Here is a 13864-nt window from a genome sequence, read left to right as displayed (position 1 = left end):
GTGGAGACTGATGAATGATTGATGTCAGGTGTGCATCAGCAGCAGAGTGCTAGAAGAGACTGGCTTCAGTTGTGACATGTGAAAAGTGAGGTGAACTCTCATAGAGCGGGGTAGTCTGAGTTTCACTGCGTAGGGATTAATGATGCGTTCAAAGAGGAATGGACAAATGTAACGGGGGGGAGTTTTTTGGATTCAGTTCGTAAGGGGATGTTCTTGGAACATAACCAAACTTTCTGACCTGGTTTGTATGATGGTGCTGGAGTCCGGAGCCGATCAGCGATCTGGCGGTTCTTGTCCGCAGACCGGCAAAGTGCTGCTCGAGTCTCCTTCCATATCTTATGGCAACATCAGATATGGTGTTGGACGGAAGGGACCGCAAGCTCCCATCTTGGGATGGGAACAGAGGAGGCTGGTACCTTAAAGATGACTCAAGAGGAGAGATACCAGAAGCAGCACTTGTTAGTGAGTTGTGTGCATACTCGACCCAGGAAAGTTGGGAGCTCCAGGAGGAAGGGTTGGTGGCTGCCACACAACGAAGGGCTGCCTCGAGGTCCTGGTTGGCCCTCTCAGTCTGGCCGTTAGTTTGAGGATGGAACCCGGAGGAGAAACTGCTGGTAGCTCCCAGTGCTAGGCAGAATGCTTTCCAGACCTGAGAGATGAACTGGGGACCCCAGTGGGAAACTATGTCCAGTGGTATGCCATGGAGACAGAAAACCTGTTGAACCAGGAGATCTGCCGTCTCCTGAGCTGAGGGAAGTTTAGCTAATGCTACAAAATGAACTGCCTTAGAAAAACGGTCTACAATGGTGAGGATGGTGGTGTTACCTTGTGAAGGAGGCAACCCGGTAACGAAGTCTAGTGCTATGTGAGACCAAGGATGGCTGGGGATGGGGAGTGGTCATAGCAGGCCAGCCGGTGGTTGATGAGAGCATTTCCCCCGAGCACAGATACAACATGCGGCCACGAAGGCCAGGGTGTCAGCCTCCATGGTGGTCCACCAAAAATGTCTTCTAAGCAGGGAGAGGGTATGAGTCATCCCAGGATGTCAGGCAAAGCGAGAGTTATGGACCCACTGAAGCACCTGGGAACGAGCCGAGTTAGGAACAAACAGGCAATTTGGGGGCCCGTTTCCAGGGTCTGGTTGGTCTCGCTGGGCCGCCCTTACTACGGACTCGATCTCCCATGTCACAGTGGCCACCACACAGGTGGAAGGGAGGATAGTATCGGGTCCAGGGGTGCTGTCCAGGGAATAGTGCTGACGGGAAAGTGTGTCAGGTTTAATGTTCTCTGATCCGGGATGGTAAGTAAGGGTAAAATTGAAACGACCAAAGAAAAGTGCCCAACGTGCTTGCTGGGAGTTCAGTCTCTTGGCTGTTTGGATGTATTCCAGATTTTTATGGTCTGTCCATACAATAAATGGTTGTTGTCCCTCCAGCCAGTACCGCCATTCCTCTAAAGCTAATTTGACAGCCAGGAGTTCTCTGTTCCCAACATCATAGTTCCGCTCAGCAAGGGAGAGGCGTCGGGAGAAGAAGGCGCACGGGTGTAGTCTCTGGTCGGTGGTGGAATGCTGGGAGAGTATCGCTCTGACTCCTATAGGCATCTACCTCCACCGTAAATTGTCGTGCGGGATCTGGTTGAATCAGGATGGGAGCCGAGGTAAAGAGGGCTTTGAGTTTGGCTTAAGGCCACATCCACTTTGGGGTTCCAGGAGAAGGGGATCTTGGTGGAGGTGAGTCTCGTCAGAGAGGCTGCCACATGACTGTAATCCCTGATGAACCTCCGATAAAAGTTGGCAAACCCCAGGAAACGCTGCAGCTGCTTACGGTTAGTGGGTGCCGGCCGGTTGTACAACCGGTTAGACGGAAGAGGGCCTCCAGGGAGAAGGTCAATGGTGCAATCATAAGGGCAATGCGGTGGTAATGACAGGGCTAGGTCCATACTGAACACCTCGCTTAGGTCATGATATTCCTCTGGGATCAGGGTTAGATCCGGGGGTTCCGGGCTGAGTGGTGGCGTACTGACCACTGGGGGTGACCGAGCAGATTGCAGGCAGGTGGAGAGACAGAAAGGGCTCCAACTCACAATTCTTCCCTTAGCCCAGTCAATGTGCAGATTGTGTTGATGTAACCAGGGGAAGCCCAGAACAAGTGGTGTGTTGGGGGAAGAGATTAGTTGGAACTGGATCTTCTCTCTGTGATTTCCGGATAGCACCAAGGACATGGGAACAGTACAATGGGTAACTTGGGCTAGGCGTCTGCCATCCAGAGCCTCAGCTTTATGTGGAAAATCCAGGGAGCAACACCTGTTGGTTGTAGAGGGTGGCTGGCATTTGTAGCCTAGGCGGACCCTGGCTACGGGGGTTGTCTTGGCTCACCAGAACCCCCATTGCGACTGGTGAGCCTAATCTTTTGGTCTCATGGGACATGTAACCAGGAAGTGACCCCTGTGGCCACAGTACAGACACTCCCCAGCTGCTCGTCTACGAAGACACTCGGCTGGCGTAAGATGGGTCTGGCCTAGTTGCATGGGTTCTCCCTCCGAGGTGGTCGGAGGCTGCGGGCGTGGATCTGTGGTCAGGCTGGGCGATCCCGGTCTTGGGTCCGTATTAGGAGCCGTGTTGCATGAGGCATGGGTGAGAGAATGGCTGGTGCGCTCCTGGCACCGTTCGCGTATGCGGTTGTCCATTCTAATACATAGCGAGACCATAGCGTCCAGGCCGGTGGGTTCATCCCGAGCTGCCAGCTCATCCTTAATTTGTTCACTCAGTCCTCTCACAAAACACGCTGACAAGTGCCTCCTCGTTCCAACCCGAGTCTGCAGCCAGTGTGCGGAACTCCACAGAATAATCCACACTTCGGGTTCCCTGGCTGATCCGTAAGAGCCGTCTTCCCTTGTTCCCACTGGCATCTGGATGATCAAACACATTCCTCATCTTTTCAAAAAACTCAGCTAAGGAAAGTGATGATAAGGGTTGGCTAGCATGCGTAGCTTCTGCCCAGGCTAATGCTCTCTCTCTTAATAGTCACACAATGTAATTTACCTTCGACTGAATGATTAACTTAACTTGGTCAAGGTTGGAGCCGTAACGGAGGTAACGTACAAGTGTATGGAGATGATCTGGCGCTGGTAGTGTGGTAGACGGTAGACGGTAGAGCCTGGTAGCTATGCTGTGGCGACTGATGAATGATTGATGTCAGGTGTGCCGGTGATCAGCAGCAGGCAAGAGACCAGGAAGCCAGGCCAGAATGCGCACACACACACACGCACAAACAACAACGAACAGGGGACACCCAAGAAACACAAGGAGAGGAAAAGCATACTAGAGCACACAGGGATCAGGGGGGAATAGAGGCTAACTATAACACACTTAAAATGATCTGTTAACGTTTTCCTGACAAGCCAACACTGTCCTCTCTACTGTAATTAGCAAAGGCAGAAGTAGTATTATTAAGTTATACCGCTACAAAATCTGTTACACATACCATCTCAAAAGCTGGGATAACAATAAACTGCTATTCATTGTGAATGGGACCTGGCACTGCAACACGCTTAGCTACAAAGACTCCAAAGGTGCCCAGCAACACTACAGAGGAAAGTTGAGAAAGGCGCAACTTTATGCAAATGTACTCGAGCACAATGTGAGCAACAACCAATTTATGGATGGATGAATGTATTTATTTGTATTTATTTGTTTTTAATTCCTGTTTTTACAGTCCAGATTAGATATGCAATTATTTATAACCATGTCCATGAGTCCGTACAGTTGGAAGGATGCAACTAACAAATAAAAGGATAAAAACAGAGTTTATGCAAAATCATAATTAAACTGATAAATCTGCTTTTAAATCGTAACTTGTTTTGATAGATGTGATTGATAAAAAAAGATTTGATAATGGCAGAACCACTGTTTAATAAAATAGAATTGATTTCATAAATGTATTCATCATTCTTCTTTCTGTTACAGTTTATCTTACATATGACCTGTCCAGTCCACAGTTTGTGCCCATGCCCTTGTACTGGCTAGTCTTTAAGTTTTAGGGAATAAGAGAGAAGTGAGTAATTTTACCCTGACCTGTTCTTATGTGACTGTCATTTTGTAGTGATTGAAGTTCATTTTATCACCTTGTGCTTTTGCACTATAAGGAATCATGTCAGGCCAGTGAAGCAGCTACTGAATTTCATAAACTAAGACAGAGAGAGAGAGAGAGATGCTAATGAGACATGATAAAATGCTCTTAAAATGAAGAAAGAGATTAAAGAGAGTTCCAGGGTGTAGAGAAAGTGAAAGAAAAGAGACTGTACATCATGTTCTATCACGTTAAAGGTTAACGTCTAGCTTGACTTGTCAGAAAACATACCTTTTTTAAGCTATGCTAGCAGTGTGCCCCTAGGGAGGGCAATCTCGGCTTGTCTGTTGGTCTGTTGATCCCCTGACTTTTCCTCTAGCACCACCATGAAGTTCCCATTTTTGGTTCAGAGTGAAATCTCTTGACAAAGACAGGACAGATTGCCATGAAATTTGCTACAGATAGTCAGGGTCCCTAGTGATTAAATTCTAATGATTTTGGTGATTCTCTGACTTGTCATCTAGGGCCACCAGCAGATCAAAATTACTTTTCAGCAAAATCTCTCTGTCATGGATTGGCTCAAAATTTTGCCCAGACATATATCCTATAGATTTTTCCTCTACTGCCGCCATGAGGTTGACGAACTATGCAATGGATTGCCATGACATTTGGCACAGGATTAATACTGCTGACTTTGGTGATCCCCTGACTTTTCCTCAAGCACCACCATGAGGTTGACATTGGATTGCTGTGAAATTTGGTACAGATTCATGGCACACAGATGACTTTGGTGATCCCCTGACCTTTCATCATCCAGTGGTCAAAATGTCTGTTTGTCCAATACTTTCATTTATGACCAAATACTTGCAAAACCAATGATATTCCCAACAGCCTCACCTGTATTTTTTATTTAGTGGTAATTAGCAAATGTTAGCATACTAACACACTAATCTACAATGGTGAACATGGTAACCATTAAACCTGGTAAACATCAGTATGCTAATATTGTTATGTGAGCATGTTAGTATGCTGATGTGACCATTTCACTCATAGCACCACTGTACAGCCTAACAGCCCTATAGACTCTTAGGGCCCTATTTAAACGCTCTATAGCGCATGGTCTAAAGTGCATGGTACAAGTGCATTTAGGGCATGTCCAACTCCACTTTTGCTACTTAAACAGTGTATCATCTGGGCGCAAAGTAAGGTGCAAGGTGCAATGGGGTTGTATTTAGTCTTTTAATTATTCGTAGGTGTGTTTTGGGCATAACATAAATTAAACCAATCAGAGTGATGTATGGCCGGACTTACGGTAGATTATGACATTCATCCAAGAGAATTCAGGGGATGCTGGAAAGACTTGCAAAGAAATGCAGTGCAGCAGTGACTTTGACAGCAACAGGGAGTGCATAGGGACAGCTGGTATTAGTCTCTAAATCATCTGACAGGAGATTACAGATGTCTGTTACAGCCTGGTGGAATAAGCAAAGTTTACAGCAGCAGTCTTTGCTGAGGGACAGGTATGTGGTCCTTGGCCGGTGGACCCTCTGCCTCCGCCGTCTCCCAATCCTCTATCCCATCAACAACTCCATTTGACTGCATATAAGCAAATGCACCGATATTTAACTGAGGAGGACGAGCGCTACTGCATTTCCCTGTGTGTAACAAGTAGAGTGTACGTGCGTTGTGAACCCGCCTATGTAGGCACATCTTACTATCTGAATAATGCACCCTTTAAATAGCAGGAAAATACTGCGCCATTGACTTTAGACCAGGTTTTTGTTGGTCAATGGTGCAATCGCTTTCTGCTGCTTCAAGATAGCAATGCACCAACAATGCGCCTGAATGCACAGGCTTTCCTGGGTTAAAGCTCACGAGCCCGGAATTACAAAGGGCCTCTATATGGGCAATGATCATAAATTCTGTGTACGTATTGACGTATCGGTCAGTTTGTTGCCAATGGTGATATTTATTGATAGCCTACTAATTGGACAGTTTGGGGTCATGTTGTTGCAATGTTATGAGCTGTTGAGCTGACCTCCAAATTGGAAAAAAAAGGTCAACCATTGCAGAATTTAGTGGAATTGACTAGACATAGGTCATCCATCCCACTTCTTTAAAAAGAAAATAATTGAAATGTAACTCCCTGAACACACTTTTAGCTGTTTATTTTGGAGGGTTGCATTTCTGATTTTTGATGACATCTAGCTCTTACTTTTGAGTTCCAATGCAATTATTGTAAGTCGTTTTATTTAGACAAAAGTGTCAAATTAATGCAATATAATGTATGATATTTTAGAAAAAGCTCACATGAAAATGAAGTCTCAGGTACAACCTGGCTACCTGCTGCTGTTGTGATACGTGTCAAGCAGGGTAGCAGGCAAAACAAGGGATTGGTCCCAAAGGCAGACACTGAGGCTGAGTAGGTACAGTTCAATACATTTTATTGGTAAAGAAAAACTTACACAGGTTACAGGTCGGGAGTAGTCAAAACCAGGGAATAAGTCTAACAAGGCTAAATAAATCCGACAGGGAGCAGGCAAAGTTCAAAGTCCATAATCCAGACACACAAAGAATAATTCCAACAGAACTCACAGGAAACAAATGCCGGGAAGCTTGACACAGGGACAATGGTACAATGACGATCTGATACAGAACAAAGGAAGAACACAGATTAAATACACTCAGGTAGGGGAGACAATGAGACACAGGTGCAACTAATTATGGAGGGGCAAACAATCAAAACTGGAAGGAAAAGCAAACAAAGACAGGAAAGTAAAACAACAAGACACACGAGGAGAGGAGAAAACCATGACAGCTGCAGCTTGTATTAATATTAGCATGCTGCTTCCAGAGAGCAGTGTTAGCCAAGAAGACGACAAACTTTATTGCAAAATGCCTATTTTGAAGAAAAGCAAGTACTGGTACCAGTGCGGGACATTGACTTGGAAACAACTAGAACATTCACAGCAGGATCTACTGCTCTTTAAGACACTAAAGAGCAACTTCTGCAGCTGCACCTAACTGTGGTAACCTTTGCTGCTGCCCAAACTAATACAAAGAAAGAATGGTGCTAAAATTTATAGAGTGAAATATCATACTTTTGAAGAGGTTTTGTGTTATTTTAAGGATGTACTTAAGGGCAGAATAAGTAGGATTTGTAGGTTGCTGTTTGTAAACACACGATTAAAAGTTGGCCCCTCCTCCCCGGCTCAGAGCGAGAGAGAGAGCTAGAGAATGAATGAAGAGAGGGAGCAGCGTTAGCAAGAACAAAGCAGTGAATCAGAGAAATGAAATGTTATTTACTGTTTGTTTCATGGCGGTTACGTTCTAAAGCACAAATAAAATCGCCCACACCTCCACACAACCCTGCAGGAAGGAGCCAGCTTTATCCTGTTCACTGCTCTCTGCTCTGCGTGTGTGTGTAGCTTAGACCCGACCTATCTCCACACTTTGTATCTGTGCCAGTGCTGGAGATAGACCTATGACACAGACAGAGAGCAGAGGAAAGAGACAGAGACAGCGATGTAACCTGCTCACTACGTTTTTATAGAGTCCCGACCTCACAGCCTGCACGCTGTTATTGGCTGGGGGCTACGCACCACTGCCCAAAAGTTGATGCCCAGAAACGTCCCGAAACCAGCAAAATAATAAGAAACTAAGAAAATATAGGTAGAGGGCAGGATCTCTGCAGATACACCACACACTTCTAGTGGGTCATAAGTGTTGATTGAGAGGGATTATTTTTGTATGAGTCTATACATTGTTTTTTGGACATAATCAATACTACACTGGATGTTTATGAACTGTTTCTTTCTCTAAAAAAGTGGCAGAATAAAATAAAATGCAAGAATATGCATATTATCGCAAACTGCACAGATTCCATCGCGTTTAAAATTCTCTCTTTACTTTTTCCTCCTGTTCGTTATAAGAGTAGCATGGCTCCTTTAAGGAACAGGGCAGTGCATAGTGAGTGTGTGGGTGAGCGAGAGAGAGTGACGGTGACTATACTCAGAGCATACAGGTCGGTTGACGATCGCAGCAGAGGGACAGGTTAGCAGTGAAGTTGTCTAGTGGCAGTAAATGTACAGTGTAGGTTACAGTTTGCCCATGAATAAAGGCTGCAGCTCCTCAATACCCAAGATGTTCCCGTGTCTTGCTTCTCAGCTGCTGGGTAAAAGTGAAGGTGGTTAGGCCCGAGGTTAGCATCAACTTCAGCCCCCTGAAAGCTGCAGCAGGAACGGTTAACACTATGCTTAAGTTACCTCATTAAGCATTAAGCATTTTAAATACTAGTCATAGTGATAAACTACTCTTATTTGCCTTTTAATCGCAAAGCTTTTATTGCACTTTATTTGGCTTTTAAATCACGATGTTACGGTGGTAGAGGGCTCAGTGGCCAATGGCTGTCGGCGATGGACGGTGGCATCGTTCATTGGCCCTACCCTATTACAGTGGATCACTGACTGTTGAATGATCTGTTAAAGTAAGATCATTACTCATAACTTCTATAGGAGATCTTCACATTACAGTTAACTTGTGAGGAGCAGCCAAACCACCAAAGATTTCTTCTTCACAGAGAATTAATTGCCTTTCACATCTGGACTGTAATGTACACATGATTTAGCTGGTCTATTCACCTGACATTGCAACGTGTTTCAAGCATATGCAATGAAATCATGTCATATTCTCTTGTATTATTTACATCTCTTTAAATGTATGATTCTATAAATGTAGATGTGTTGGTTATTGGTCATATTATCCAGTATCTGGCAAGACCAAAATAATAGCAAAATAATAAGAAACTAAGAAAATATAGGTAGAGGGCAGGATCTCTGCAGATACACCACACACTTCTAGTGGGTCATAAGTGTTGATTGAGAGGGATTATTTTTGTATGAGTCTATACATTGTTTTTTGGACATAATCAATACTACACTGGATGTTTATGAACTGTGAACTACACTGGATGTTTATGAACTGTTTCTTTCTCTTCTTCACAGAGAATTAATTGCCTTTCACATCTGGACTGTAATGTACACATGATTTAGCTGGTCTATTCACCTGACATTGCAACGTGTTTCAAGCATATGCAATGAAATCATGTCATATTCTCTTGTATTATTTACATCTCTTTAAATGTATGATTCTATAAATGTAGATGTGTTGGTTATTGGTCATATTATCCAGTATCTGGCAAGACCAAAATAATAGCAAAATAATAAGAAACTAAGAAAATATAGGTAGAGGGCAGGATCTCTGCAGATACACCACACACTTCTAGTGGGTCATAAGTGTTGATTGAGAGGGATTATTTTTGTATGAGTCTATACATTGTTTTTTGGACATAATCAATACTACACTGGATGTTTATGAACTGTTTCTTTCTCTAAAAAAGTGGCAGAATAAAATAAAATGCAAGAATATGCATATTATCGCAAACTGCACAGATTCCATCGCGTTTAAAATTCTCTCTTTACTTTTCCTCCCTGTTCGTTATAAGAGTAGCATGGCTCCTTTAAGGAACAGGGCAGTGCATAGTGAGTGTGTGGGTGAGCGAGAGAGAGTGACGGTGACTATACTCAGAGCATACAGGTCGGTTGACGATCGCAGCAGAGGGACAGGTTAGCAGTGAAGTTGTCTAGTGGCAGTAAATGTACAGTGTAGGTTACAGTTTGCCCATGAATAAAGGCTGCAGCTCCTCAATACCCAAGATGTTCCCGTGTCTTGCTTCTCAGCTGCTGGGTAAAAGTGAAGGTGGTTAGGCCCGAGGTTAGCATCAACTTCAGCCCCCTGAAAGCTGCAGCAGGAACGGTTAACACTATGCTTAAGTTACCTCATTAAGCATTAAGCATTTTAAATACTAGTCATAGTGATAAACTACTCTTATTTGCCTTTTAATCGCAAAGCTTTTATTGCACTTTATTTGGCTTTTAAATCACGATGTTACGGTGGTAGAGGGCTCAGTGGCCAATGGCTGTCGGCGATGGACGGTGGCATCGTTCATTGGCCCTACCCTATTACAGTGGATCACTGACTGTTGAATGATCTGTTAAAGTAAGATCATTACTCATAACTTCTATAGGAGATCTTCACATTACAGTTAACTTGTGAGGAGCAGCCAAACCACCAAAGATTTCTTCTTCACAGAGAATTAATTGCCTTTCACATCTGGACTGTAATGTACACATGATTTAGCTGGTCTATTCACCTGACATTGCAACGTGTTTCAAGCATATGCAATGAAATCATGTCATATTCTCTTGTATTATTTACATCTCTTTAAATGTATGATTCTATAAATGTAGATGTGTTGGTTATTGGTCATATTATCCAGTATCTGGCAAGACCAATAGCAGCAAAATCCTTTCCAGTCAAGTTAACACGTTAGCATGCAACATGTTGTCATTGGTGATTAGCCTATATTTCAGTCGTGGAATATAACCATGCTCAACAGTGTGTTGTGCGTTTCACTCTATACTCCTATACTGTTTATAATCTAATTGTTTATTTAATATTCTGGCTTTTAGCTGCCTTTAATGACCAGTGTTCCACAAGACCAAGACCTTTGTGGGTTAATATCACCAATGCAGAAGAGGCCAGCCAAGTACAGTTAGTTCAGACATGGCTGTAAAATTATCTGGAAAGGTTTCAAATGGCGCATATGTTATATGGCTAAAATGTTGGGAAGATTACATTAGAAGAGAGCATGTGTGAGTAACAATGACATATTACACACGCTGGTAAAACTTCATGAGAGCTGTAGATTTTTGAATGCTAACAAATTAATTGTTGTTTAACTTTGTTAAAATCACCAATGGTCAAACCTGTTTTAATTCCCTGAACAAATCCAAGTCAGTTTTTCTAAATGTAAAACTAATTTAAAGCGATACACCAGGATACTACTACTGCTACCGCTGGCTCCTTCCTGAGGAGCCAAGGCTAGCTACTTCATTATCATCTAGACTTGTTTTTATAGAAATATTCCTCTTTTGACCTGGTATTGTATGACCCTCTGCTTCTGTTCTCTTACTAGAAGATACTGCTACAGCTGACTCATTTTAAATATACTTGTATATATTTCACAAGACAGCAGAACAGCTCAGAAGCTCTTGTTTTAAGAGCACAATCAGGGTCAATCTCCACAACAGCCAGTGTTCTGTCAAAGTGTCCTTGAGCAAGTCACTGAACCCCTAGCTGCACCTACTGTGGGATTGCTGGAAAAAAAAAAAGTCAGCTACATGATATAGATTGACTTATAAATATTGATATTCTGTACATAGGTATTTGCCAAGAATATTGCAACCAATGCACAAAACAGGAACCTATTTACTGAAGCACAACGACTTACAGCTACAGCTGAACCATTTTCAGAATGGACCCACAGCCAGCATACACACACGCACACACACCTAACAGCATACACAAACACAGATACAAAGCTACCCAATGCTTCTGAAGACAGGATCCTCCCAGGAAATACACACACAAACACACACACACACACACAGTACCCAATTTATTCAGCTTGATGCCACTGCTGCCTCATTCTAAACGCAGGATCCACCCATGATCATACACACACTCACACACACTAACCCATTTGCCCAGCTCATTTTAAAAACAGGGGATCCTCCCAGCCTCCCTACCTGGGTGCCGGCTTGTGGCAGCTGGGGGAACAGAGCCAGGGTGGTTGGTCTCTTTGGTCGATATTTGTCCATGACAGCACAGGTTGATCTCCCTCCGACAGGCGACAGCTTACTCCCTCCCTCCTCCTCTTCCTCTTCTCCCCCTTTATTAAGCCAACGTAGGCACTCTTCAGCTCAAACAAGGCCTCCCCCACCCTCCTTTACCTCCCTCTCTTCCCCTTCTTCCTCCTCGGTCTTCTCAGCATCGATCAGTTCCAAGCTCGGTCTCTGGACACACCCCTTCCACTCCCCCCTTGCATGATCATTGGCTGGCCACAGTGTCACATCATCATCATCACCATCATCTGCTTGGCAGGAGCAGAGTGGAATGCAGAGGAGAGGTAAAGACAGAAGGAGAAGGAAGACAGAGAGAGCAAGAGGTGGGTGGTGTTGAATAGAGATGGGGTGAATGAGGATTGACAGAGAGAAAAGGAAGAGCGGAGAGTCAGAGATGCAGAGTGTGAGAGGGGGAGGAGGAAGTCAGGACCAACCAATCAGAGCAAGGCATGACATCATCAGCTCATCTGCCTGTGGCGTTTTCTGTGAGTTAAGGCTAATAAACACTGTGAGTGTGTCTGTGTTGTGTGTGTGTGTGTGTGTGCGTGTGTGCGCGCGTGTGTGTGTGTATTTGTGTAACCCAGTCAAATAAGATTATACAGTAACAGTGATCCCATGGAGAGACAACGGTGACAGACCAATCAGTAAACCAATAAAGCAGTCATTCAGTCAGCCAGCCAAGCAGCCAGCAAACTAATCATTTAACAATTTAGCCACCAACTAACCAGTCTTTCACTCAGCCAACCAAGCAATTAACAAACAAGAACCTCAGACAGTCAGTCAATCACTCTTTCAGTCCACCCACCAGCCAACAAGCCAGCCAGCAAACCAGACGTTCATTCAGCCAGCCAACAAGTCATCAAGTCAATCAAGAAACCCCATCAGTCAGCCAGCCAGCAAACTAGTCAGGCAAAAGATCACCCAGTGAACCAAGCTCTAGTCAGTCAGTTACTCTGCCAGCTAGTTATATTATTTAACATTCCAGTCAGTCTATCAGCAATTTAGTAAGTCAGTCAGCCAAATAAACAGCCAGTCTTTCATCCAGTGAACCAACAAACCAGTCAATTATTAAGTCAGCCAATTAACTGTTGGGATTCAGGTAGGGTAGGTCTGGTTATTAGCAAAAAATATATTTATGAATATTAATACAATTATTAATATTATCAAAATTATTAATATGAATGAATAATTACGGGGGCCCACCCTGGGATCAGGGACCAATAACCAAACATAAAAAAACAGTCTCAAAGGTGGCTGTCCACCTAAAAATGCTGATATTTAAAGTACTATCTTACATTAATAAGTGTGGACAGTGAAGGGTGAATCCGAGCACTGACCATCACATCCAGCTGTTATTACAACACATACACACAATAATCACAGGCAACTGCTCTTTAAAAGATACAATAGCGTTTATTTAACCTTAGCACTGATTAACAATCAATAACTTCAGCCAATTAAACTTTCAAACCTTTCACCCAGCAAACCAGTCATTTAGCCATTCAGCCAGCCGGCAGACAAACAAGTCAATTAGTCACTCTTTCAGTCCACCAACCAGCCAACCAAGAACCAGTCAGCCAAGTCAAGAACCAGTTTGTCCACCAGCGAGTTATATTAGCTAACATATCGGTCCATCAGTCAGTGTACCAGCCACTTTGCAAACCAGTCAGCCAATGAAACAGTCAATCCTTCAACAAGTGAACCAACAAACCATCATTTTGAAAGTCAACAAACCAGCCAGTAAACCAATAATTTACTAATTCAGCCAACTAACCAGTCATTCAGTCAGCCAGCAGCTAACAAACAAGTCGATCAGTCTGTCAGTGAGTCAGTCTTTAAGAACAGCCAGTTAACAAATCAGCCACTCAACAATCCAGTCTGTGAGTCGGTCAGCAAATTAGTCAGTGAAAAGATCACCCAAAAATCAGTGGCTAAGCGGTTTGATAAATGGCTAGTGGAATGACAATCCAGACAGTCCACTAGCCATTTATCAAACCAATCAGTCAGCTAATACAACAGTCATTCACCCAGTGAATCACCAATACAGTC

General features: G+C 43.7%; 1 protein-coding gene across 2 annotated transcripts in view; it reads right to left on the bottom strand.

The window, feature by feature from the left end:
• LOC122874471 (C-Jun-amino-terminal kinase-interacting protein 1-like) overlaps window positions 1-12250 on the bottom strand; it is a 36206-nt gene extending 23956 nt beyond the window's left edge. The window contains exon 1 of one of the 2 annotated variants that reach the window (XM_044192368.1): window positions 11720-12250. In XM_044192368.1, coding sequence (XP_044048303.1) covers window positions 11720-11791 — 72 coding nt within the window. In that variant the 5' untranslated portion in view covers window positions 11792-12250. The remainder of the gene's footprint in view (window positions 1-11719) is intronic. The other variant, XM_044192367.1, reaches the window with a different exon arrangement.
• Between the last annotated feature and the right edge of the window lie 1614 nt (window positions 12251-13864).

Source organism: Siniperca chuatsi, linkage group LG4 (assembly GCF_020085105.1).
Source record: "Siniperca chuatsi isolate FFG_IHB_CAS linkage group LG4, ASM2008510v1, whole genome shotgun sequence".
In the NCBI taxonomy this organism is placed as follows: Eukaryota; Metazoa; Chordata; class Actinopteri; order Centrarchiformes; family Sinipercidae; genus Siniperca; species Siniperca chuatsi.
The sequence above is the reverse complement of the archived record's forward strand: the minus strand, read 5'-3'. Positions and strand labels throughout refer to the sequence as shown.